Genomic DNA, 27,640 nt, shown 5'->3' with positions numbered 1-27,640 from the left:
TTCCTCAGCATTAAAGAAAAGTTAAGCCTCCCTTCCCTACATATCATGATCTAGATGAAGATCATCCTTATCTACATTTACTGTTAATCTTTTCTTCATGATTTTGATGTTATGTGTAATGTGGGTCTCACACTTTGGAAGATGTAACTGTAATGATGATAAGTACTTTAAAAGATATATAAATGTATTTTATATTTTATAAATATCCAGCATTGCCGCCTTTTAAAAATCTGTCTTTGCTGCTGATTCGTATTGCAACATGACAGAAATGTGGCTGGTGAATCTTTGTTGGAGCTGATGTTGGCATGGCTATTGGAAATCTTGTATCATGATCTGGATGAAGATCATCCTTATTTATTTAATATCTACATCAAGACTAGCATCTGTTTTTCAAAAGCTAACAATCTCAAGAACACGATAGGTGTTGATGGCACATGTATTATTTTACTGTGATGCAAAATGAAGGTGTATAAAATAATGTTCTAAAGCTGATGTCATGATGATTCCTTTGTAATTCCATGGAGGAAATTTTAAGGCAGCCCTTTTCTAGAGTATAATGATAAGATTATCTGGTATTTGAAGAAGTAATAATTAACAGTAAAAGCTAACAGCCTAATGGCATCCAAAAATCAAAATAATATTTAAAAGGCAATACTAAAAAATTATTTAGGCCAGGAAGTTTAGTATCTTTTAGCCAAAACCTACCTAGAATATTTTTTTTAAAATTGAGTTGTTGGTGGAATTAGCTCTCCTCCTAGATCAGGGGTGTCAAACTTGATTTCATTGAGGGTTGCATCAGGGTTGGTTTGATCTCTGGGGGCTGAGGTGAGTATGGCCAGCTCAACGTCGCTCGTATCAAGGGGGCCTGTTGTGGCCTGAGCGCTCCGCCAGCAAAAACAGGCTCCGTTTCATCTGCAACGGCTACCTGCAACCCTCGCCAGTGAAAATGAAGCTTGGGAGTGCCTCCTGCAGCCCTCACAAGCTCCGTTTTCGGCTGTGATGGCCTCCTGCAACCTCTGCCAGTGAAAATAGAGATTGTGAGTACTGACCATGGCCCTTCTGAGCTCCATTTTTGGCTGCAATGGCCTCCTGCAATCCTCTGCCAGCAAAAACAGACCTTGGGAGGGCCACACGCAGCTCTCCCGAGCTCTGTTTTCACTGGCAGAGGCATTGTGGGCCGGTCTTTTGCTTTTTCCAGGGCAGCCTCACGGACCAGATCTAAGCACCCTGTGGGCCAGATCCGGCCCCCAGGCCTTGAGTTTGACACCCCTGTCCTAGAACTTAAAAATCTCTTTGGCTAAACAAACATTTTTCAGATTGAGTCTGGTCCTTATTTTATACAGAGTTTTCCTTGGAATTATTCCTTATCATGAAAAACTTTTACGCGGTATTTATTACTTCATATTTTCCTGAACCCCAGAGAATATTGATTCCAATGTAAAATGCAGGAACCTAATATTTTGTAGCAGAATTCTTATTGTAAGGATAAGGTTTGCAAGCTTCGTTTCAATCAGATTCCATGGAAAGAAGAAACTGGAACCTTATGAAATGAAAACAGGATAAACAAGAATCATAATCTAATTTAACCCATTCAAGTTCTCTTGGTTTTACACTTTGTTTGCTAGTTGTTCTAATGGGTAGCAAAAACACTCCTGGATTTGTCATTTCTGGTTAGCAAAAGCATTCATGTTTTAATCCCAAATCTACCAGGCTCTGTCATTTAATTTTGAAAGCTAAGGTCAGTGTCTTTTACTTGTTTAAAACAGAAAACATTGGGCACAATCAGGAATACATTTATATCCAATAGTTTCCCCAGAAGATGTTCGGCTAATAATTATAAGTCTTCATTTCCTGACAAAGGGAAGTAGAATCTATGGAGAATGAGGGGCTTAATAAAAAAAATTCAACACTTGGCCTGTTGACCTCTTGATCTCTTTAGCACAGGCTCTGTAGGTTTAATGAAGGGACATGTGTATAGCCGCAAGACACATGTTGGGGGAGTTTAAAAGAGCCAAATCCCCATATATCATGGGGGAGGGGGTTGAGGTAAAGCAGGAAATAGGAGATGACTCAGTTTCCCATGTAATTTGGAGTCTTACTTATTGTAAGTAAGTAAGTAAGTTACTTACTTGTTTCAAGTAAGAAATTTGAAACCTGCCCTTTAGTAAAAACATAATATAAATGTTTGGTTTCTTTCTAGTTGAGAAGGAGGAGGTACCATTATAAAATATACTTGGTTATGAAATCACAATTTAAAAATAAATGTGCCATCTTGTTATTTAAGGCAAGGTGGGCATCAAACACATCAGACAAACAAACAAACAAATAAATAAATAAATAAAAATACTTTCTTCTATTCAAATGTGAACACATGATATGATCAATTACAGGTACTCCTCAATTTATAACCACAGTTGAGCCCAAATTTTGTTCTTAAGCAGGACAGGTGTTAAGTTAGTTGCACCCCATTTTACAACCTTTTTTTTTTGGCCACAGTTGTTAAGTGAATCAGTGCAATTGATTAGTAAATAATGCAGTCATTAAGCAAATTTGACTCCCCCCCCCCCCATTGACTTTACTTTTCAGAAGCCAGAGGGGAAGGTTACAAACAGTGATCACATGACCCTGGGACTGTGCAACTGTCACAAATACATATCAGTTGCCAAGCACATGCATTTTGATTATGGGAACATGGGAATGCTGCAATGGTCGTAAATGTGAAAATTGACATAAGTCACTTTTTTCAGTGCCATGTCGAGGATTACCTGTGTAGTCATATAATTATAGTCAGATAATTGAAGACCAGTCTTCAAAGTTAAGAATAAAAACAAAATTATGTTAGGAACATCCAGGTTTAAAATGTATTTATTTCGATTAATTTGAATTCCTATTTCAACATCATAATAGCTTTCAACAACTTAAAAACACAATATCCCACTAATGTTACAATGTCCTAATTAATACAATTTGGTAACTACGGTAAAAGAAGGACCCACCACAACGATTAGTGCAACTAGCCCACAGCCTTTGCTATATGTCCCAACCTCCATGAAATGATGGCATAGCCAAATATTCAAGGAGGATGAGGATGAGGATGATGAGGATGATTAAATGAAATACAAGCAATTTTTAAAAGAAAATGTCTCCCTCTTTCCCCATTTTCAATTTCTGTTGTTTACTTTGACTCTTTCCATTTTTATGTCCTAATGTTTTAAAATGATATGCATAGAATAAACGTGGCCAGGAGTCCTGTTCTTACAATCACAGAAGGAACCATGTCGACAAATTACTGCAATACTAGATTCATTGCCATATTCTTTGCTTTGGATAATTATTCTTATTTCTAGCTCTTAGGAGACAGTGAGACAATGCATGGACTTTTAGCAGACAAAGGATTTCTGCTGGAAATAACTGGAAATCTTATATCGTACATAGATAACCTCTGGTTTTGGACATGCATTTCAAACTGGGAAATAACTTGGCCTCTTCTTTCAGATATTGAAAGAAAATGCCATGATTTATGTGTATGCTTTATTTATAACTATATGCCAGGAAAGCCATTTTGCACACAAAAATTGGTTCCTGATATAAAATACAACACATGACTGGCCTAGGTCATTCTTAATAACCAAGGTGTCAGATATTAGATCGTTGTATTATATTGATTAAAGAAAAAGAAAATAATTAAACAACGAACTACAGTATGACACTTATTACCGCTACTAATTTTCTTATATTTTTATAATATAAAAATATTCCTGCTAGTTCCGATAATCACTTAACATAAAAAAAAATTGAACAAAGTATTTGAAGAGTCCAGAGTCAGTTCCAATTAACTGGAGGAGAATTAGTAGAGGCTCCAAAACATCAATTGGATTTTTATAGATACACAATTTTGCAATTGCTCAGGAACTTATGAACTTTTGATAAAAGATCTAAACTTCCTTCACCGTTTTCAAATATTAATCCTTTCAAATTCATAAAGTTGGTATTAGAACAGGAATACTTCAAAAGACAGTTTAGATACGTAGGTTTGTTAGCTGTAGTGAGTACAGCTTGCACACATCACAGTGATTGGGTAATAATGTTGCAAGCCATTTTTGCTGATGAAATCAGATGCACACTGAGTTTAATGCAGTGGAATTGATTTCTGTTTGCTAGCCTATCATTCCCCTCAGCGGGGGAAGATCAATACAGATCAATCATCTGTGATTTTGCATGCCATTAGATCCTGATTTAACCTCTTTTGCCCCCTCCCCTACTGTGGACCACACAGTTTGAAAGAAGATTGATTGCTTCAGATAATCTGGGCATGACCCTTCCATTCAAACATCAAGAGCAGTTCTTCCCTTCCTAATACTTTTTAACCTAATTATTAAATGCAGGTCATTCCTGCATTTAATTTATACTTGGTAATTTATACTGGAGGGACAAATCATACCGGTTATTGTTTTTCATTTTTATTTCTATTAAAGCTCTGTATCTCTGGTCACTACCCTACAAAAGCAGCCTTTAACACTTGAGCTGACTTTTTATAAGAAGACGTAATCAGTACATTTTGATTTTTTTAAATTACATCTCTAAGCTTTAAAAACAGTTGATCATTCCAATGAGAACAACGCTTTAAAGGGCCAGCTCTTAGATAAGCCATTTCTTTTCTTCCTAAATCAAATTTGATAACAAGAAATAATGGAGGGGATTCCATCTCCCACATGATTTAAAATTAAGAAATGTATTTGCTTCTTAGTATTTCCTTTCCAACAATAAATTAATAATATGTATTTTAACCTGGAGGTTCTTCTAGGATTATTGTTATTTTGTTTTCAAGACCATTTGGTCTTCATTATATTGCTATAATTGGAAATATACCATATATTCAGTTTTTATTTGGAATATAAAATATTCTTCTTATGTATAGAGAAGTGGTACATTTATTGTTAAATTGTTTTTCCATATTAAAATAAAGACATATCTTTTGGCTTCTTAGAAAGGTGTCCTCATTGTATGGTTACTAAATCTGGGCTGTAGAAATCCAAGCAACTACTAAACACTGAATACATACAGAAAACTAACTTCTGAGATTTCAGACTTGTGCTGGAGTCCATCCTTTGGGAACTTCCCTGAGTTTGAGGTCTAGCACAAGTCCAAAACCTCAGAAGACAAAACCTCTGGTCCTGGTGATCGACCTATTAGATCATACAACATTATCCTGGGACACCTATATTCATCTTCATTTGTGAAAAAACTAACTCTTTGCTCCCATACAGTGGTCATCCAGATTTTTGCAGCTGTGTTCCGGTAGACCTGACTTGATTTGTACTATAAGGACAACTTTGGTTCCTATAATTTAACTTTTTAATTTTACAGCCCAGTGATGGCTAACCTTTTCTGGACTGAGTGCCCAAAGCGTGTGCGCGTGCCCACCCCTGGACATGCGCACAAGCCTGATGCATGCGCCCCGCCCCAATGCATGTGTACGCACCCCCACTCAAATGCCCCCACACATGCATGCACGCCCACCGCACATGTGTGCGCGGCCCATCACATGCCCCCCCCGTATGCACGGCAGAGACCCTAACCTGGCCGGCGGAAGGTGTGTGCATATACACGGCACAGCTGAACTGGGGAGGGTGCTGCATGCCACCTCTAGCACACGTGCTGTAAGTTTGCCATCACAGTTATAGCCACTATACTTTATGATCAGCAGAATAACATGCAAGAATTAAAGGAAAAACAGGAGCATTGTTCTGTTCAGAATGCGAGATAAATCTGCCTTCCTATCTGATCTGTTAATTTTCTTTAATGTCTTGGATAAATTTATTATTTGAGTATGCTTCCAACATGGACAAATACCACCAATCTCAAATAAAAACCAATTCTGTGGATATTTTGACAGTCCTTTTTCTTTTGCTGCTGTAGTCTTGAATTCTAAAGAGATCCTTTGTTTGATTGTAACCAACAGAATACCTCCTGCAAGGAGTGGCAGAGGGGTGGCCTGGATCTTGGTTCAGGCCCAAAAAGAGCAGACCCCATCCTGTACTTTCTCCAGTGGTCACTGGGTGGAGGCTCACAGGCCATGTACCTTGACCCCCTTAAGAGAATTATAGCTACTTCCACCCTGAAAGCATAACAGAGGTGGAAAAACAATGAAGATCCAATTGGAAGATAATACTTAGACATCCACTCCAACTTTCAAATAACATTCATCCTTAAGCATTTCTATTTTTAAGGAGTTTTTTAATTGGCTACATCTTTACCTGTTAGCCAGCTCTCTATATCCCACTCCATTTAAGCAAATTCCCTTTCCCTTTGACCTTGGCAATAGGTGACTATATAGTACTCTCAGTTTTTTGGACTCCTAATTCCTGGCTATGCACAGATAGCTGATTGCATATGCTTTCCATTAGGCTCAAGCATCATTTAGGCAATTTAAAGTTACTGGTAAAAGCACTACATTTTGGTGCATTTTAAACCTAAATATTGTCCAGTCATTCATTAAACATCCACCATTCGTGTGCATGGGATGTATTTGCAGTAAGATTATGACAAGCCCGGTCCACTCATAGACACTCTATGTAACTCAGAGCAGTGCCTGGACCAAAGACATTTGAGGGAGGCCTTTGTAAAGACGAAATCAGTAAATTGATAAAGTTTGCATGACTGTTTCAATTTGTGTCATTTTCTGCTGTATGTAGATAAGGACCCCTCGCATTCTGGACATAAACTGTTTCAACTCCTACCCTCAAAACAACTTGCTAGGAATAACCATGGTTACTGGGGGAAGGTTATTGCAAAAACTCCATTCCCACCCCCATGGCAGGGGAAGGATACTGCAAAATCCCCATTCCCTCCCATTCCCAGGGGAAGGCAGGGGTGAAATGCAGCAGGTTCTGACAGGTTCTGGAGAATCAGTAGCAGAAATTTTGAGCAGTTTGGAGATCCGGCAAATACCACCATCAGTAATTTTTTAAAAAGTGGAGATTTGAGGAGCTCAAATGTCTATGCAAAATGTCAGTTATTACAAACAGGGTTCTTTTAATGTAGGTAATTCATACTTTCTATTTTTCATGGGGTGAGATGTCCAAGGTTCCAGAAGTAACTCTTACTTCTCTGTGGAGTAATAAGCACATGAAAAGTATGGGGAGAGGCAGTATGAATACTTCCATTTGGTTTATTTCTCATAATGTCTGAAATCAATTTCTAATACATCCTCAGCTCTATCCAAGACGGTGAAGCCATTTCTTACTTGAGTTTATAATTAGTTCCACATATATGTGCCTGAAATGTTACGCATAAATGCTTTCTCCAAGATTTCATTGAGTTCAAAAGGCTGCTATTAGGAAACAGGGATTTACAAGAGCCATGTTGGAACAATGGTTAGAATGCAATATTGCAGACTAACTCTGGCCACGGTAGGGAATTTGATCATGACACAGCCTTCCACCTTTCTGAGGTCACTAAAATGAGGACCCAGATTTTGGGAGCAATATGCTGACTCTGTAAACCACTCAGAGAGTGCTGTAAAGCACCATGGAGAGGTACATAGGTCTAAGAACTATTGCTATTGCTATTCTTTTCTCTTAAAAGTATATTTGAAAAAATATTTTTCTGTGCAGATTTTCATGGGGAATGCTCAGTTAATAACTTTTTGTTACAAACATATTTTTAATTTCTTTCTTAAAGCTAACGATACATAAATCAAAGAAATCATGCACTCTCAAAATTTTAAATTGTTATATTTTTGTGTTTTTATTGATAAAGATCACATCTGAACTGATTCAAATTCTGCTTTGATGATAAACAATATAGTTTAGAAATGCTTGAACAACTCTGTTTATGTATCTCTCTATGTGGTACTTCAGATTTGCAGTGTGAGATAGCTGATAGCTGAAATTGCTAAGTGTAACAACAGATTGAAGGAATTAAAGTAGACATTTGTAATATTGCGAAAGCCAGAAGATCCATTTATGTGTCATCATTTGCTACTCAAAAAAAAGTATTGATCTCAGTGGTAAGAATATACAGAATTTTAGTCCAAAATTGCAGTTCTATATAGCCTTATTTGAAGAGTTTCTACTAAAGAAAGACAGTTAATTAAAAAAAATTGTTTCCAATTCTTTGCTTCATTCCCCACTTCCATTCCTGCCCTACTTTTATTATAGTGCCAGTTGGCAGTATTTTCTGAGAGTTTTCAATTGCTTTTAATGATTGGATTGACGCAGTATGATTATTGGATTGCTTAATGATGAGATTGACATTGAGCCAGCTGCTGTAACATATGTGAAATGTTTAACATGGCATTAGCAACTTTTCAGGAATTAAGCTTTAAATCCCTTTCCTTTCCTTTCCTTTCCTTTCCTTTCCTTGCCTTTCCTTGCCTTGCCTTGCCTTGCCTTGCCTTGCCTTGCCTTGCCTTGCCTTGCCTTTGCCTTTGCCTTTGCCTTTGCCTTTGCCTTCCCTTCCCTTGTTTTTTTTTAAAGTATCTGATGTTTATCCTTGTTTTTTATTATTACTAATACTTCACAAATATCTCCAATGGCAGAAGGCATGCCAATATATAATTCATGCAATGCACAGTTGAATAAGAATGAAAAAGCTGAAATGTAATCCTAATAACATGCTTCAACCTCTTCTGGAAAAAGGTATGCTTGTACTGAAAGAACAAAATTGGAAAACAAGAAACCTCTGGATCTGTCTTTTTCTGTGAATATTCAATTGGCAAACAATGACAATTAGTTCCATTTATCAGTGTTAAATTATTTGGCAGTTGGAAACTTTTGCTCCTATCCACAAGTTAGAATAGATAATTCTCTGGTGCGCTGCTGCAAAGTCACATGATCACAATTTGGGCCCTTGGTAATCCGCTTGTAGTATCCTGAACTCATGTGATCGCCATTTGTGACCTTCACTGCTGGCTTCCAACAAGCAGCATCAGTAGGGAAACAAGCAGAAGGTTGTAAATGCCAGTCATCTGGCATCATGCCTCATGACCACACAGGATTCATCTACCGATTGGAACTACCATTGCAAAACCGCACACAGTCATGTGATGTCATGCTTTATAATCAAGTCACTTAGCAAGTTCCCAATCCCAACTACCATACTTAACCAAGGACAATCTGTAATTTAGAAAGAAGGATAATAATACATACAGGGAAAAATATAAAAAGGAAATCACATCTATAGGAAAAGGAAAAGTCAAATTATAAAGAACGTTGAAAATGATCTTTTATAGTTTTACACTCCAAATGCATGTTTATCTAGAACAATGTTTATCTAGAACAATGTTCAGCAAGTTTACTCTGAAAAATTTGCACAATCCACCATGTTTTCAATATTTAGTTGTTTTCCTGTCTATTTAGGATTTGAGAGATCTTTACAAACTCAATCCTAAACTTACTTTTTGTACAGCTGCTTTGAAAAGGTTGATTTGGTGTGGAAAAAAAAAATCTGCAAAAGGAGTTGATCATCTCTTGATCATCTCTTGACATGATTTGCATAGTAAAATAAAAAATAACAACAGACTTAGACTTCCACAATTGGGGTAACTGATTATGTCAACCTGAATAAGAAAGGCACTTCCTTCCCTTTGCATTCTTTCAAGCAGGGGTGAAATTCAGCAGGTTCTAACAGGTTCTGGAGAACCGGTAGTGGAAATTTTGAGTAGTTCAGAGAACCGGCAAATACCACCTCTGGCTGGCCCCAGAGTGGAGTGGGAATGGAGATTTTGCAATATCCTTCCCCTGCCACTCCCACTAAGCTACACCCACAGAACCGGTAGGGAAAAATTTTGAATTTCACCCCCTGCTTTCAAGTCACTGTTGAAAAAAATTCGGGGGGGGGGAGCAGTGAGGGACAAAAATATTATCAAAAGCACCCCACAGTTTAAATTCAGGCTTTTTTTCCTCCCTGGAATGAAGATATTCCTGAGAATTCAGTATTGTCCCACCCACTTACTGTCCAACAGGTCATTGTGTGGGTGGAATATATTAAAAATTATCCCTTAAAATAATGCTGAGCTCTACGTGTATATTTGGGGGGGGATCCCCCCTAATTCTAACCTATTGCTCATAAGGAAATCAAATCCAGTCTTCAGAATACTTAGCCTGAGAGCAATAAGCAACATAAATGCATTTCAGAAAGGAGAAAACTATAGAGTGATATCATCCGCCACTTGGAAAATGAAGGGTCACCATGGAAACTGTTTTTGTTGAATTGCTTTTATTGAAGGGAGGCACCCAAGATGCAGGAAAGCAAGTAAAAGGCAAGATTTCTTATTCTTCCTCCTGCTGTTTCTACAAATATGCCGCTGAAGTCCTTTGAGTGAAGTTAGTAATTGTACATCATTCAAATGCTGATTGCGTAGAAATCCAAATTAATATTATAGTATATTAGCTTTTAAATGAAGTTGCTTGAAGTAGCAGGCAACAAGGAGGTTCAAATTATAATAATATTCAAGTATGTCAAAAGCAAACCTGAAAAGCAGCAATATCTCAGTAAGAGCTGACATGTATTTTAATCACTTGTGACCCATCATTTGGAAGGAATGAGAGCATCTTCTAAGCTACCTAAGGAAGGAAGTGACTGAACAACCAAGAAGCCTGTCCTCTAACATGCCCATTTCCCATCCAAACTGCTCACCCATTCATTTTTTAGCAATATTGCAAGTAAGAATATGGACCCAAAATAATACAATTAGCCAAATTGGTGTCTTCCCTTCTTTATGTTTGTGCAGTGATAGAATATATGCGCACTCACACACACACACACACACACACACACACACACACACACACACACAGAGTCCCTTTGGTTTCTAACCTGATGGCTTTAACCGCTACACCAAACTGGGTGCCGTCAAATATCTTTTACTGTAAGATATTTGAATGAGCCACGGAGGCGCAGTGGTTAAAATGCAGTACTGCAGGCTACTTCTGCTGACTGCCAGCTGCCTGCAATTTGGCAGATTGACTCTCACCAGGCTCAAGATTGACTCATCCTTCCATCCTTCCGAAGTGGGTAAAATGAGGACCCAGATTGTTGGGGTCAATATGTTGACTCTATAAACCGCTTAGAGAGGGCTGTAAAGTGGTATATAAGTCTAAGCGCTATTGCTATTGCTATTTTTCTTAACTGGAATCTGCTTTTCTGTCATTTAAAATACTATTCCATGTCAGTGTCAATGGAGATACCTCCTGATTTCAGACTGACTCTGGGTGGCTCCACAATAAAACAAAGCAAAGTTTTTTTCTAAAAAAAACCCATAAAGATGCATGTACAGGAAAAGAAAGCAAGATCACCATCCCATTATTTTGAAGCTTCTACATTGTACATTCATGTCAATTAGCAATCTTAGTTTCTGTATACAGAATTGTCAGATTTGTCACCATTATGTTGGCCATTGAGTCCCAAAGCAATTACATAAAATACACTTTGTGAAATGAGACTGAATTTTTATAGTTTATGTCGGTGGTTCATAAGGAGTTACATCCAGATAGTCGGTATATATTTGATTTGCCATAAAATAGGAGTTCTCCAATATTAGTTTCTCCAGTCCTGTCAAAGTGGGTAATCCATTTTATAGAACTTGATGTTGTTTTTCCATTTGTATCCTGGGGCTAATGTTCATGTTTCAATTAAATTCTGATTGGTTGGCTGTATGGTAATAATGATGCTTTCACAAATACTATCTAAATGGACTGCATGTGCCATGGCTGTATTTAAACAGCTGTGTAGCTGATTTCAATGAAGTTAATTTTAAACTATTGCAAATTAAACTAGAGAATAGCCATTCCAGTAATCTTTTTGCTGTAGAGTTAAATGGCTAAAATATGCCAATTTTACTTTCTTTCATTTTGAATAAACAAGAAACTTTAAAAACAATGAAAAACAATAAAAATAGATTTATCTGGTGAAATTTACACTTTTATCTGGTGAAATTAGGGCGGTATTTCTCAGCCTTGGTAATTTTAACATGTGTGGACTTCAATTCCCACAATTCCCCAGCCAGCATACTCAAGTTGGCAAAGTTAAAAAGACTGAGTTAGGGCAACATGGAGAAAATGTAAACATTTTCTACAGTTAGGAATGAAGCAGCTTTACAGAGCTCACTATTCATCTGCTTTATAGCAGAGAGAGGGGAGAACGGATATAAAAAGGACAGGTAGACAGAGTGGATCATAGAGTGTGCAATTTAGGAATAATCAAGTTGTAACTTGCAAGGAAATGCGTCACTACAGATGAAGATGGTGATCTTTAACATACCATCTCCTTGAGAAATTTTCATTTCATTTTCTACTTGTCCATATTTTTGAAAGCAGAAGTAAACATCCAAAACACAAATTGGCCACCATATGATTTTCTTCATTGTAATGTCACATTTCTATATATGAAATACCTTCATAGTGGTGAACCTCACTTTCCCCAACTCCTGAGGTATAAGACAGCATTAGAATCAAACCCAATGCGATGATTCCATTTCACACAATGTGCTAAATAAATATGAAGTGGCAGCGGATCTGTATCTTTGGTAAGATACTGTATTGATAGAGATAACATTTTGAAAAAAAGATAAAAGGGATCAGTAATTTTCAGTATTTATATTAATTATAGCTCTTTTCTCTTAAGTTCCATTTCTTACCAGTGAAATTCCAAATGCACGATTATGAAAATTTAAATATCTTTAGCAGTAAAGGTTATTTTTAAGTAGAGTTTGAAATGCATTTGGGTTATGCAGCAACATTACTAACGGAGCGGGGGGCAGTCACAATTTCCTTTCAACGAAAGGCCTTTTGCCTTTGAACATGACAAGTTTGTGTAGTGTCATCTCTCGCTTCGATATTTGCAGAGGTAGCAAGATTCTAGGGAAAGAGCTCCATGTGCTGTCTATGAGAATCAGCATGGCAAAGGTTTTTACACCATTATGGAAATAGCCCTCTGATGACAAGGCAGCACAAGCTACTAGCTGGGGAGAAATATATTTGCTTTTGGAAATTAGAATAAAACATAATGGTTGAACTGAAAAATCTCCTTGTAAAACATTTTTTTGTGACCATAGGAAGTAGTATTAAGTAGCATCTGTGTTTTGCTTATTGGTATTCCTTTGTGAGATTAAGATATATCTCTCGCAAAGATAATTAAATGCATACTTATGTTTTCCGTGTGTACATACACATACATACACATACATCCATAGCCCAACTATGTGTTTTTTTTTTGATTTGGGTTTTTTTTGTATTGTATGGATTTTAATTGTTTTGTCGTAAGCCAGCTAGAGTAAATGTTTATGGGCTTACTTGATACATATCACGTAAGTATGCAGAGCACATATTATGCTTCTTTAGGCTATTATTATTGGATTGCAGTTAATGTCGAGAACCAGTACACTTTCCAAACCTAGAATGACTCCTATAGTATTATAAATAGCTGCCATTAACTGAGTTTGGCTGGAAGGGATTGTGGTAGTTCAGTCAAATCCAAAACACCAACTCTTTCCTTTTTCCTCATCTCTGCAACAATCGTAAGCAGAAAAGAAGAGGGATTCGTGTACAGCCATGGCTGTGCTATTGATCATAGTTTAGTCTTATCTCTGAAACAGCTGATGACTTGAAATGCATAAGAAATGCACACATTCTATTTTCTTCTGGCATCCAGAAGTTATGCATAATAGATCTCATTTCAGGATTATGATTGCACATCTACGTTTTTTTATTAGGCACAACTATAGAAACTTACAGTACTCTGATACTTACACACTTCTTAGCAGCAGTATTGAAAGCTTCTGAAGAAACTGAAAAAGCTTATGTAAATACTGGATTTAAACCAAGTAACACCGTCAGATCTAGTCTTCTCGCAGTGAAGATGGATGCCAAAGGTTCAGAATGTGTGAAAGCTTGCTTCATTTTTTTTTTAAATGTGGTTAGCAGCACTCCTCTGAAGCCTTCTCCCTCCCTTCTCAGTCATGCTTTGCATTTGCTGAAATCTGCACTCAAATGTAATCACTGAAGGCAGAGAGGGAGTAATTGCAGCAAAATTAACCTCTGACTCCCCCCCCCAACAATAGCCCTGATAAAACTACTCATCAGCAGCTTACCTTGATGCAGTGCAAACTCTTTTCCATTCTGCTTATTTGAAACACATTATTTGTAATTTCTCTGCACTGGAGTCTTTGTTTTTCTTTTAGCTGCTGCATGCATATTATTGCATTATATTTTGAGGTGCAAAGATGAGTCAGTACTAATGGTAATACTATAAATATTATTATAGCTATTGATATAGCTAATATCAAATTTCTAGAACCAATGACCTGAGAATTGATTTGAGAACTGGACAAAGTGGCAAAAGAGGAACTGCTTGGTGTAGGGGTGAACATGCTGGATTAGAAACTAGGAGAGTGATTTCTAATCCCACTTTAGACATGAAATCAGGCTCCTTTGAGCCAATCACTCTCTCTCAGCTCATCCAACTTCACCAGGTTGTTGTTGTGTGGGAAAATAGGAAACGTATTTAGGAAACGTATTTAGTATTAGGTATGTCCACTAGCTTGAGTTGACCAAAAACATAGTTTAAAAAAAGTTAGCATCATCACCATCATCTTCTTCATTGAACTGCCGGTATAAGAAAATATGGAATACATGGATTTGGGGACACTTTAAATACAAGAAAACCCATGAGACTTAATTTCTGAGTGAATGTGTTTAGAATTGCACTACTTTTTTTACTTTCTGTAGATACTATATATCAGGGGTGTCAAACTCTATTTCATTGAGGGCCACATCAGGGTTGTGTTTGACCTCGGGGAGCGGGTGGGCATGGCCAGCTCAATGTCACTCATGTCGGGACACCTATGGTGGCAGGAGGCTCCCCCAGCCTCTACCAGTGAAAATGGAGCTCGGGAGGGCTGCAGGCTACATTTTTGTCCGGGATGCCCTCCTGCAGCCCTCTGCCAGCGAAAACAAAGCTCGCTCATGGCCCTCCTGAGCTCAGTTTTCACTGTCAGAGGCACCACAGGCTGGTCCTTCATTGTTTCCAGGGCAGCCCTATGGGCCAGATCTAAGCACCCCATGGCCCAGATCCAGCCCTCAGGGCTTGAGTTTGACACCCCTGCTTTATATGAACTTCATTAATAATTCCAAACCTGGAAAATCCCAGATCAAACCTCTTTGTTTGGCCTTTCTTTTTCCCTCTAAAGGATTTGTCTTTCTTTGTTTCTTCTGCTTCCATTTTCTTCTCAGTTCTGGACCTTTTTCCAGGACTAATGATTTCATCTCTATCCTTCATTAAGATTGGGAAGATTGGTGCAATAGTAATTGAGAGAAGGACAAATATGGAAGGCAAACGTGCACTCCTTTTAGTCCCACGAGTGATTTATTTTGTGAAATCAGAAAAAGTGCCCCTGGTGAGGCCAGCTCTTCTTTTGACCTATGATGTTCTTCCCACTGGAAAATGTTAGACCTACCCAGAGGCTACTCTGGAAAGAGAAGAGATTATTTGTTCATTGTTGCAATAAAAAAAGTAATGTGCTCCTGTCCATATTGTGCCATTAATATAGAATTTAATTTGGGACATTGCATGTCTATACTGTATACGTTCTGCGTGGTTATGAATGTGTCATTTATACAAGATCGTGTGTCTTTTGAAAGCTGATTCTATTGGGGTGGATCCAGTTGATAGAAAACAGTGAGAAAAAAAAGAAAGAATGGTTTAATATTACAAAGTTTCAAGTTACCTGTTGCTGTTTCCCGATGCTCTAAATGAGAAGCATGACAAAATATCTCGTACTGTTTCATGGTTTTGAGGCAGGATATGTGCTGGAAGAGTTACTGACTCTTACTAGTCACGTTGTAGTAGAAACAAATTAATCTATTATTATGAGAGATGCTGACCCTTTCTGTGGAATCACATTTCTATCAATCGCAGTTCAAGAGCTAGAAAAGAGAATTTGGCCTCCACCTGCCAATCAAAACTGTAAGTGTCCTATGCAACATAATTATTATATCAGTTTCTGGTGCTGATTCAGATCCTGAGTTGTTCCAGAAATTATTAGTTAAGGTTAAACAGGTTCACAACACATCCTCTCGAATGTATGCATCTTTAAACAAGCAAAATGATTATTTCAAGATGGCATGATTCTTTCTAGCACTAGAAATACATACTGCCTTGATTTTTTTATTCCTTTTTAAGTGAAAACCGTTGGCCAATCAAGAAAAGTGCTGTCCATCAACCAAAGTGTCTTCCTTTAACCAGTTATTTGGCCTTTGCTACTGCTCTATGCAGCATCAGGACAAGTGGGAAAGGGGGAGGGGGTTCATACTGAAAGTGTATGAATGGAGTTTGGAGCCCCAGTACAGGTAGTCCTCGACTTACGACCACGATTGAGCTCAAAATGTATGTTGCTAAGTGAGACATTGTTAAGGGAGTTTTGCCCCATTTTACGACCTTTCATGGCCACAGTTGTTAAGTGAATTTTTACAGTTGTTTAAGTTAGTAAGGTTGTTAAGTGAATCTGGCTTCCACATTGACTTTGCTTGTCAGAAGGTCACAAAAGGTGGATCACATGACCTCAAGACACTGCAACTATCCTAAATATGAGTCAGTTGACAGGCGTCTGCATTTTGATCACGTGACCATGGGAATGCTACAAGTTTGTGATAAATGTGAAAAATGGTCACTTTTTTCAGTGTCGCTGTAACTTCGAACAGCCACTAAATGAACTCTTGTAAGTCAAGGACTAGCTGTATCCTTCAGGAACAATGTTTATGAATCCCCTTAACAAGATTCAAATGTGATTGGAAATCTAAGTGCTCCGTAGAAATTCCACCAGGGAGGCAAAGTCTTAGCAACCATTCTTCCTCTGATTGTATAGGCAGTGATGTTCTGAGATGCCAGTGCAAAAGCTGGTCTGCAGTTAACTTAAATTGCCTTTATCTCTTTCTTTTTAGCTGACATTATCTCTACAGTAGAATTCAACCACACAGGAGAATTACTAGCGACAGGGGACAAGGGGGGTCGTGTTGTAATATTTCAACGTGAGCAGGAGGTAAGTGCTGGTGAATGCAAAAATGCCCATTTTTACCCTTTTAAAAGAAGTTTCCTGCTGTTTCCTAATCTTTGTGTGTCACTCTTTACCAGGCTTCTATCGCAGCGTACAGAAAATTGCAAAAAAAAAAAAAAAAAGAGGAAAAAAGCCATTAAGATCAATCGGGCAGCTTCTTTCTCAACAACAAAAAAAAAAAAAACAACCCTACAAATGTTGCATTTTCTTGAATCCCTTTGCATCCTGGAACAATAATTGCCGGCAGGAGACTTCATTCTGCTGCTGAAATGTCATAAATCCAAGCAGAACTATAGTTGTAATGCTTTTGAAGTCTGGTTTGTTTTAAATTAGCAGGATCCCTACCCTTCCCAAACTAGTATAACATAAAGAAACAAACAAACACATACCACATGGTTATAGTTTATGTTGATGCGATGCGCTCTTCTCCTGAACGATGCTCTGGATCTATGCCAACATATAAGAGAAACTAAGTGTACAAATAAAATAAAGCAGAGTTTAAGAAGCCTTTCTATATTAGTAAATTTTATATTTTGATTGGTGTAGTGGTTAAGGTGCTAGACTAGAAATTCACAGGACACTGTGAGTTTTAGTTCTACCTTAGACACTGTTTTGCAGGAAAAAACCAGCTTTCTGATTTGGGTATAGCCAGATAGTAACGTTCAGAGGTGCTTCAGTACCATATTCTGGTCCTTTGAGTAATGTGTTCAGTTTACTACTGTATTTCTATTACTCTATTGTTTATTTAAGCCTTTAACATATACAAAGTGCAAAGTAAGAAAGAACAGTTACAGAGTTTTTAGTGACATTATCTCCCATTCCCTTCCATTTATTTCCTGATGCTAGCCTAAATATAGAAGGATTTTGCTAATACCTATTTCAGTCCTTTCACCTTTTATTTTCTGTTGGTTTCCCAACTCTTTTCCTAGAAACCGTCTTCCAGATATTTAAGTTTACCTTGCTCTGTGAATTCATTTATTACGTTAAATGTGCGGTAGGCTTATATTTTAGAACTGGGTCCTTTCTGTTGGAGAGAATTTTGTGCACAAGTCAAGCTGGATTTGGTCTTTGAATTGAGCGATTGTTGCTTCATGCCAATTTGTCTTTAAATTGAATGATAGGGATTGATGCCTTTTTGAATCAAAATGAAACAAAGATGCTCTTCCTGCTTCCTGTCACCAGTGAACATAGAAAGTGACACAGGAGGAGAAGGCATTGTGCAAGAAATAGCTCCGCTTTGGTACCTAAACTGCTATGTGTCACCATAATCAGACATTTTCCTCTCTTTTAACAATCTTCAGAGAACAAAAGAATCAATTGAAAATTTGCTAGCTCCGGCATGTCTAAGAATCCCTTTATGTTTCTTTCCCACTCCTGCAGAGCAAAAATCAGCCCCATCGCAGGGGAGAATATAATGTTTACAGCACATTCCAGAGCCATGAACCTGAGTTCGATTACCTGAAGAGCTTGGAGATAGAGGAGAAGATCAATAAAATACGATGGCTCCCACAGCAAAATGCAGCCTATTTCCTTCTCTCCACCAATGGTATGTTATAACAACAGGTCCTTTTTTTTTTTTTTTTTTTGCTTTCCAGCCAAAATATCCTGCTTTGATAGGTTGTGCCCATTCATAATTGTAATCTCTCTACAGGACAAGTATTTATTGCTCTGTTTGATCCAGAGAGAGGAATTCAAGAGTGATTGTGGTGGAGATACCCCTAATGTTGAATTTTCTCTCTTCCTTTCTGTAATATGTCTTAAAATGCCCCAAGCATATTTCTCCAAATCTTTTACAAGCTAAAGAAAGACATAATCTCACAACATCCGGCGACTTCCTCAGTATCTTCTGATATAAAGGTAAAGGTAAAGGTTCCCCTCGCACATATGTGCTAGTCGTTTCCAACTCTAGGGGGTGGTGCTCATCTCCATTTCAAAGCCGAAGAGCCAGCGCTATCCAAAGATGTCTCCATGGTCATGTGGCTGGCATGACTAAATGCCAAAGGCGCACGGAACACTGTTACCTTCCCACCAAAGGTCGTCCCTATTTTTCTACTTGCATTTTTTACATGCTTTCGAACTGCTAGGTTGGCAAAAGCTGGGACAAGTAACGGGAGCTCACCCCGTTACGCGGCACTAGGGATTCGAACACAGCACTTGGGAGTAAAGAGGATTTCTCAACAGATAGTCAGGTGGTTTTTTTTATTAGTAGTACTGAGTTCCTGCCTTTGTACAGCTCTGATTTACACATATTAATGAAACAAGGGAGTATTGATGAATCAAAGAAGTGACAGTTCTGCTCTATCCTGCACTGATGAGGTCACATTTAGAAGTCTGTGTCCACAATTGTCTCTTTTGTTTCTTTGTGTCTGTGTCTTTCTTTTTTCTTTTTTCTTTGTGACTGTGTCCACAAACTTAATCTTGCGTAGCTTCATCTCTGGCAATATTGTACTACTAACTAGAGCATACAAAACATTTGCTAGACCAATTCTCGAATACAGCTCATCTGTCTGGAACCCGCATTGCATATCGGACATTAATACAATTGAGGAAGTCCAGAGATATTTCTTGAGAAGAGTCCTCCATTCCTCTGCTCACAACAGAATACCTTATGCCACCAGGCTTGAAATTTTGGGCTTAGACAACCTAGAACTACGCCGCCTTTGGTCTGACCTAAGCGTAGTACACAAAATTATGTCAATGACTACTTCAGCTTCAACCACAATAATACACGAGCACACAATAGATACAAACTTAAGCTAAAACCGCTCCAAACTCGATTGCAGAAAATACAACTTCAGCAACAGAGTGGTCAATGCACTACCTGACTCTGTGGTTTCATCCCCATAACTTTAACGTTATACTTAGGTTAGATCAATGGGGTGTTGATCTCACCCCATTCCTAAGAGGTCTGTAAGGGGTGTGCATAAGCGCACCAACGTGCCTACCGTTCCTGTCGTACTGTCCGCATTTATTTGTATCCATTTCCTGTATTCATAATCATGTTTATACTTATATCTGTTATCTTATACATGCTCGACAAATAAAATGAATAAAAAATAAAAATACATTCTGGTTACAACAGTATAAAAAAGATGCTGTAGCCCTAGAAAGAGTGCAGAGAAGGGCAACAAAGATGATAAGGGGCTTGGAGTCTAAATTCTATGAAGAACAGCAGAAGGCACTAGGCATGTTTACTTAACCATGAAGAGAAGGCTGAGGAAATTTGGTAGGAGTCTTCCAATACTTGAAGGGCTGCCTCAGGGAAGGCGGCATTAGTTCATTCTCCATAGCATCCAAGAGTAGGACAAGAAACAATCAGTGGAAGCTTGTCAGAGGAAGATCCAACCTGGAAATAAGGACTCTTGCCTTGGGCGGAGAGTTCAGCTAGAAGACCTCTAAGGTCTCTTCCAACCCTCTTCCAACCTTGGTGATTGACTTCTTGCCTCATCTTCAACAGAGTCTGGAATTTAATTTTATCTCTTTGTTGACCGTCTGTTTGTGTGCTATATATGTATCCTAGGCCAGTGTTTCTCAACATCAGCAATGGTAATATCTGTGGACTTCAAATCCCAAAATTCTGAGGGATTCTGGGAATTGAAGTCCATACATCTTGAAGTTACTAAATGAGGTTGAAAAACACTGTCCTAGACCTAGGCTGTCCACTGCCTAACAGTTCATACCTCCTATCCCAGCCTTGACTCTTCTACTTTGCTTTTTTTCAGCTCTTTCTCTCTGGGAACCAGGCTGTTCCACTGCTTAATAGTTTTCTCTATCAAGAAATTCTTCCTTATTTCCAGTTTTAATCTCCCTCTAACTAGCTTGCTATTGCTTCTTGTCCTACTTTCAGGTGCTATGTAGAATGAATCAATGCCCTCTTCCCTCTAGCAGCCCTTGTTCTTCAGGATTTAGTGCCTATGAATTTAGTGCCATATTGTTCGAAATATGGTTGGGAGTGGGGGGATTTTATGCTACTTATGTGTCCTGATTGCTGATTTACACATTACCTATAAAATCTGATGCTGGTTATGATCAGTGATCAACTATCAAAGAAAGATAGTTGAGACAGATGTGCCTAGAGGTTTGTCTGTACATTAGGAACTCTTATCTACTTGGATCCTGCAACTCTTAAGTGTTGGAGGAGATATAGTAACATAAGGCCAAACTGATAAACAAACACTGAATTTGAAAGTTCTTACCATTTTGCAAATTATCTAGGCTTTGTGGTGGATAGGGAACAAAATCAAATGGAATTAAGACTCTTCCCCCCACTCATGAGATAGATAGATATAGATATAGATATAGATATAGATATAGATATAGATATAGATATAGATATAGATATAGATATAGATATATAGATATCTCACACACACACATATAAGTAAAGTTTTTATTGCAAAGTAAAATATATAATCTGAGATGAAAGGGAAAACAAGGGCATTAAAGCACGTTGCACTTGAAGGAAATAAGGTGCTTTGGAGTATCAGGGCATGCAAATATAGTATCATTTTGCCACTCCTTAAAGCAGCCATTGAGCAATCCCAGGAGAAAATACATATGATTGATATGTTGCAGAAAAGTACTATCTTTCTGACCAAGGCCCTTGGAAGCATTGAACTCTATATAAAATAGTATTAAAGCATGCCGTGGAAGCTTTAAAAAAGGTTCTGAACATTTTATAGAATTCCATCTAACGTTGCATGGAGTGTGAGAAAAGGAAATGCAAACTATCTTAAGCCAAATGGACCAAGACTTTTTAATTTTACACCCTTTAATTACTGTATTTTTCACACTATAAGACGTTCCAGAACATAATACGCACCTAGCTTTTGGGGAGGAAAACAAGAAAAAAAATCTGCCTCTTGTCTCCCAGCAATTTGCCTCCTTGGAGCAAACAGCTGGTCAGCTTCAGCACAGCCTAATTTAGCATGAGTAGCTGACTGGCGGTTGGATTGGCCTCCCGGAATACCGTCGATTAGCTGTTCCGGGCTGCAGGGATTGCCCCTGCTGCCCATCGCCATCGCCACCTCCACGCACCCCATTTTCGGCCTCCGCACATCCCATTTTTGGCCCATTGCAGGCAGTGGGGATTTGGAATTCGGCCCATTTGGCGGCGAGAGTTGGCGGCAGCAACAATCCCCAATGCCTGGAAATGGGACACGCGGAGGCTGAAAATGAGGCGCATAGAGGCTGAAAACAGGGCACACGGAGGCGGTTTGGGCGACAGCGTTCCACGCAGCCTGGAATAGCTGATTGGCGGTATTCCGGGAAGCCAATCCAACCGCCAATCAGCTGCTCGTGCTAAATCAGGCTGTGCTGAAGCTGACCAGGCTGTTTGCTGCAAGGAGGCAAATTGCTGAGTGGCAGAGGCCGGCAGGAGAGCGGGGCTTCGGCAACATTCACTCTATAAGACGCACAGACATTTCCACCCACTTTTGGGGGTGGGGAAGTGCGTCTTATAGACGGGAAAAATACAATAGTTGGTTGGTTACTTCAGTAGTTTCTGTCCTATGTCAAAATTTCAAGGTAGTGTCAAGGTAGTGTTACCTTGTGACATGTACTCATTTCATAGGTCAATTTGAAAACAAGGAATCTTGTTAATTTTAATGGTCAGTAATGACCATACAGATGCCTCTAAGAGCTCTACATTGTCTACTGCGTATCTAATTAAAAAACATAATAAAGTGGGCCCGATTAACAATAGAGATCTCTGTAAAACAGGACAAATAATGTGGGTGTGGTTTTTATAGGGTAAAATGGAAAATTATACATGGGTTTGCAAATAACCTGATGAAAAAAATTCTTCAACAGCAGAAAAATGCTGATCAGTTTGGTCTTAAGAATGAATCTTTCCAGCTCCTCTATTCTCAGCCTTCTCATGATCAATTTATTGTAATAAATTGTGATTGGAGACAACTTGTCTTTAATAAATCTGATGTAAGAAAATCACTCTCATGCTCTAATTATTGTCTTGATTCAGCTTCAAATTGTATCAGGTGTAGTGCGAGGGGAACCTTTACCTTTATACCTAATGCAGTGACTGAAAACGTAGTAAGGGTTTTTTTATCTCTTGACTGTGCCGGAAAGGCCATGGCAAATTTATCTCTTGTTTTGTATGCTTATGAATTTCTGTGAGTCTGTTTCAGTTTTCATTTCCTAAGCATAAATGTAGATTATGTTCACATAACTGTCACTAGGTTCAGTGTTGTTATCAGAATGGATGGAGCTTTAAGATGAATGTGACTTAATTACTACAGAGGAAAGGGGTCTAATTATCTTTCATCGTCAACTTACTTTGTGTTGGAGAATATACCCTATTGATCATTGTAATAAAATTCTGAGAGTTATTAAACTCATTTGAGGGGAAGACTCACTGAAACACAATGAAGATTAATTATATAGCCTAATGTTCTGTTAATTGAGTTTTTAAATAGTTTTTTTTTTATCCATAGGAGAATTAGTTTGCAGTTCCAGAAAGTGTTTTCATATGCTGGGAAGACCCCCAAATAGCGCAGATGTTACTGCTATCAGTTGTCCCTAAATGTTCTTTAATATTCCTTTCCAAAAACACACTATATGAAAGTTGAACTTTTATCAGGATGAGTTAATACAACAAAATCTATGGGAGTCAACTGCAACCCTTAAGTGAAAAATGAGGATGGGAGAAATGAAGATGAATAAGATTCTCTTTAAAACTTGTGGGAACAATGACAAACTGCTGATAGAATGCCCACCAGGAGGGGGAAATGAAAACACCATTATTCAGAATAAAAGCCACATGTTCCTGAGGCTCTTTTTCCTACAGGAGTTTGTGGCACACAATAAACAAAATGACAGCAAAATGATGAAGCCAATGGAAATATTCAGCTGCCAGGCAAGCTTGCAATTGTGGAATTTAACATGGATTCACCATCAATGATAAAATGTCAGTTTTTATTCCTATCATTGAGCTTGAAACTGACTTTTGAGTAAATTACCAACATGATTGGGCTCCCTTTTCATGCATACATTGCTGTACGTGTAGTGTAATATGTTGTAATCAAAGCTTGGCTAGAGCAGTTAGATCTCATGTAACTCAAAATTGCTTTTATGGAGCATTGTGTGCCTTGGCTTTCAGTCTAAATTGTTTCATCATCTTAGACCAAAGTAAAATTAATTTAGCTTGACATATCCAACATGCAGGGTGTTCAGTTTTAGCACCCAGTTTGTAATCAGAACTCTTGTTCATGTAGACCTACATTTACAGTCTACAACTTCAACACTTGATTTGAAATATTCAGAAATGAGATAGAAGGAGAAAGCAGGCCATGAATTTTTTATCAAATGTCAGGTATAACTGGGGAGCTTCAGAAGGACTTTGGAAGGCCACAGACGTAGTCATCAAGGGATATATACAGCTCAGTGGGCACACTTTCTGCATCTGTATGTTCAGTATTTATTTTCGGTTTTAATCATGTGATGATGAGACAATCTGTAAATGGGACATGAATGCCAAAGAATCTAAAGAACATGCATTATCTTAGTTTGCAGTCTCTTACTGTTCCCTTTTGTTTTAACCAAGCTAAATTATAGCGCAATTTGCAAATATAGTGACCACTCTATTCAATTGTAACTCTAGATCACTTTTAATACATAAAAATATCATTCCTAGTATATATCCTTGAAGGTTCTTACTATTTGTTCCTGCTGTTGTAAAAACTCATCCTTTGTCTGAGCAAGAAGACTGCTGAAGCTATGTGAAGAGGTCTTGGGCTTCAGCCTCTTAAGACTCCTGCCTGTGGAACAGCATCAGGCCATGGCATGCCAGCAACTGGGCCACGCAAACAAGCGAAGTCCCATCCGCAGGTTTCAGGCAGCACACAAAACCACGCCCCCTCTGGTCCATGGAAAAACCTCTCTCCACGGAACCAGTCCCTGTTGCCCAAAAGGTTGGGGGTCGCTGTCTTAAGAAATCGTTTAATTAATGAGGTCTAATAGATCAGTGTTTCTCAAGCTTGGTAACTTTTAAGATACGTGGGATTCAATTCCCAGAATTTCCTCCAGCATACTGGCTCGGAATTCTGGGGATTGCAGTTCATATATCTTAAAAGTCACCAATTTTGAAAAACACTGCAATTGACAAAAGTTCAATTACACATTTCTCATTTTCCCATGGTCATTGGTTCTCTTAAGATTCTTTAGCTGCCTTCTCCCATATAGCAGATGGTAGCAGTGATCAAATAGCAAAGAAAATCACTGCTGATGAACTGTGCAAGTGATAAGTAACTATAAATCCTAACTGTTACAAAATGCATAATAATTCAGTAACTCAATGAAGCGTTCTGATTTTCTTCCAGATAAAACTGTGAAACTATGGAAAGTCAGTGAACGAGATAAAAGACCAGAGGGCTATAATCTCAAAGATGAAGATGGACGCCTCCGAGACCCCTCCACAATTACCACACTACGGGTATAGCAAATCAGACCTACTTTCTTCCTGCTAAAAGAGAGAATTGTAACGTTTTACTTCTGGTTGTATGGATCAGCGGTATCTGATTTGATTTATCCTCAATGTTTTAGGTGCCAAGAATTTCTTCTATTTGGATGTAGCAATTGATGTGACTTGACACTGATGTCACTCCATCATTCCTGCCTGAGTCAGAGTTAAGGTGGTTTTATTTATGCAATAACTGCATTAGTTGAGGCACTGAGTACTTTACCCTGGGAAAACTTCTGGTTTGAAAGGCAGCATTTTATATCCTTAAAAGAAGACATAAAAACACTCACACTCTATTTGAAGTACTTATTTTAACTCCGACAGAAAGATCAGGCTTGGCTACACATAATAAAAGAATCTGTGTAAGTGGGAGCCGTTTCCAGCGCATTAAGATGAAAAGCATGTCATTTATTGCTAGGATGAACATTTTGTTTGCTATAGTTCCTGAATGCTCAAGAGATTTGAATGGTCCGTTTTAGATGTCAGCAACTGACCCATAGATGTCCATGGAGGAGGGCAAGCAACTGCTGTCATTTGTGTCAAGATATCATCACACAAATGGCATCAGGACACATTTGACTTTGATAGCTCTGAGGCTTCAAATAGAGGCCTTGTTGAAGAAAGGCAACTAAAGCCATTGAGCAGCATTTTATATCTTATTTTAAATGTAAAAGCATAGAACATGATAGGTAAAAGGTATAGGTGAATTACCATGATAGGTAAATTTTAAAGGTAAAAGCATAGAACATTTCTTTGCTGATTCAAATTCCATTAGACTTATGTTTATCAGGGCGTGATGGGTCAGCGCTAAAAGACGCTGAGCGTGTCAACTGGAAAGCTGACAACCTGTGTTCAAGACCCAGTGCCACACAACAGGGTGCGCTCCTGTTCCTTTCCCCAGCTTCTGTCTACCTAGCAGTTTGAAAACATGCAAATGCAAGTAGATAAATAGGTACCACTTCGGTGGGAAGGTAACAGTCTTCCATGTGCCTTTGGCGTATAGCCATAGTGACCACATGACTTCAGACAATGCTGGCTTCCTTGGCCAAGAAACAGAGATGAGCACTGCTCCCTAGAGTCAGACACAGCTGGGCAGGAAAACCTTTACCTTTACCTTATGTTTATTGCCCAGTAGCATACCATAAGACTTTCAGGTCCAATATGAAAGGAGCTGTTACATTGTTTTTCTTTTAAAAGAATTAAGAAACTGCTTACTTACTAGAGTTCTGAAGCTTCAGCAGTAGTTTCATCTTTAAGTTCAACAAGCACAAGCTTCATGTGTTGAAGCTTTTTCATTTTTGTTGAAAATATTGACATATTTGCTCTCTTTTCTCTTTCCCTCCAACTTAGAAAATGGTTGTCTTAGTATTATCATTAATTATTCTATAGTAATATGGTTCTTCAATATTAATTCTGAACAGTTCTAAACACCGTTGCTGTAATCGCTTTCACTCAAATTTACAGCTTCTGGTTTTATTAGTACCAGACCAGCAAAGGCATTTAATAACCCCAGACAGCTAATTAATTCTAACTAAGAAACAAATGTCTTCCATATTGCTTTGTCCCTTCTTGCACGTTGTTCAAGACTGAGAAAAAGCTTTCACTTTTCTGTACATTATGTTTATTGTCATTGTGGTTGCATCATGGAGAAGCCTGCAGTTTTACTGAGAGTCTCTTTTAAAATAATTTCCCAAAGCTCTTCTATTGGTTAAATTGGTTTATGTCAGTAGAGCGGCCCGCTCTTATCTTAATATATTTTCCTTAAAAAATAGATGTTACTTAGTGTTTCCTTCTTCTGTGTCTTAGGACATTAGACAAGAATTGAGTATTAAAAGACAGCTTTTGTTTTTTCAGGTTCCAAGCATCAATTTTCCAAATAATAAAAGTTCTAGTGGCGCTACTGTAATGACACCTCATAATGAAATATTCCATTAATGGTTTAAACCAGGTTTCTCAACCTTAGCAACTTTAAGATGGGTGGACTTCAACTCCCAGAATTCCCAGCACTGTTAAAAAATTAGTAGCCAATACTCTTGCTTATCATTAATTCCTTATTGCATTTCTTATCCCCAGGGTAGTATAATCCATAATCAAAATATACATATACAAGA

The 27,640-nt window shown here is 38.2% G+C and overlaps 1 protein-coding gene across 3 annotated transcripts in view; it reads left to right on the top strand.

Annotated features, from left to right (window-relative positions):
* The window catches only part of PPP2R2B (protein phosphatase 2 regulatory subunit Bbeta), a 254,662-nt gene that overhangs the window by 163,140 nt on the left and 63,882 nt on the right, over positions 1-27,640 (top strand). For all 3 annotated transcript variants that reach the window (XM_070933946.1, XM_070933947.1, XM_070933948.1), the window contains 3 exons: positions 16,941-17,038; positions 18,434-18,599; positions 25,390-25,502. In XM_070933946.1, the coding sequence (XP_070790047.1) occupies positions 16,941-17,038; positions 18,434-18,599; positions 25,390-25,502 (377 nt within the window). The remainder of the gene's footprint in view (positions 1-16,940; positions 17,039-18,433; positions 18,600-25,389; positions 25,503-27,640) is intronic.

Source organism: Pituophis catenifer, unplaced genomic scaffold, assembly GCF_029215685.1.
Source record: "Pituophis catenifer annectens isolate HBS135680 unplaced genomic scaffold, rPitCat1.0.hap2 SCAF_2, whole genome shotgun sequence".
Classification (NCBI taxonomy): Eukaryota; Metazoa; Chordata; class Lepidosauria; order Squamata; family Colubridae; genus Pituophis; species Pituophis catenifer.
The sequence above is the reverse complement of the archived record's forward strand: the minus strand, read 5'-3'. Positions and strand labels throughout refer to the sequence as shown.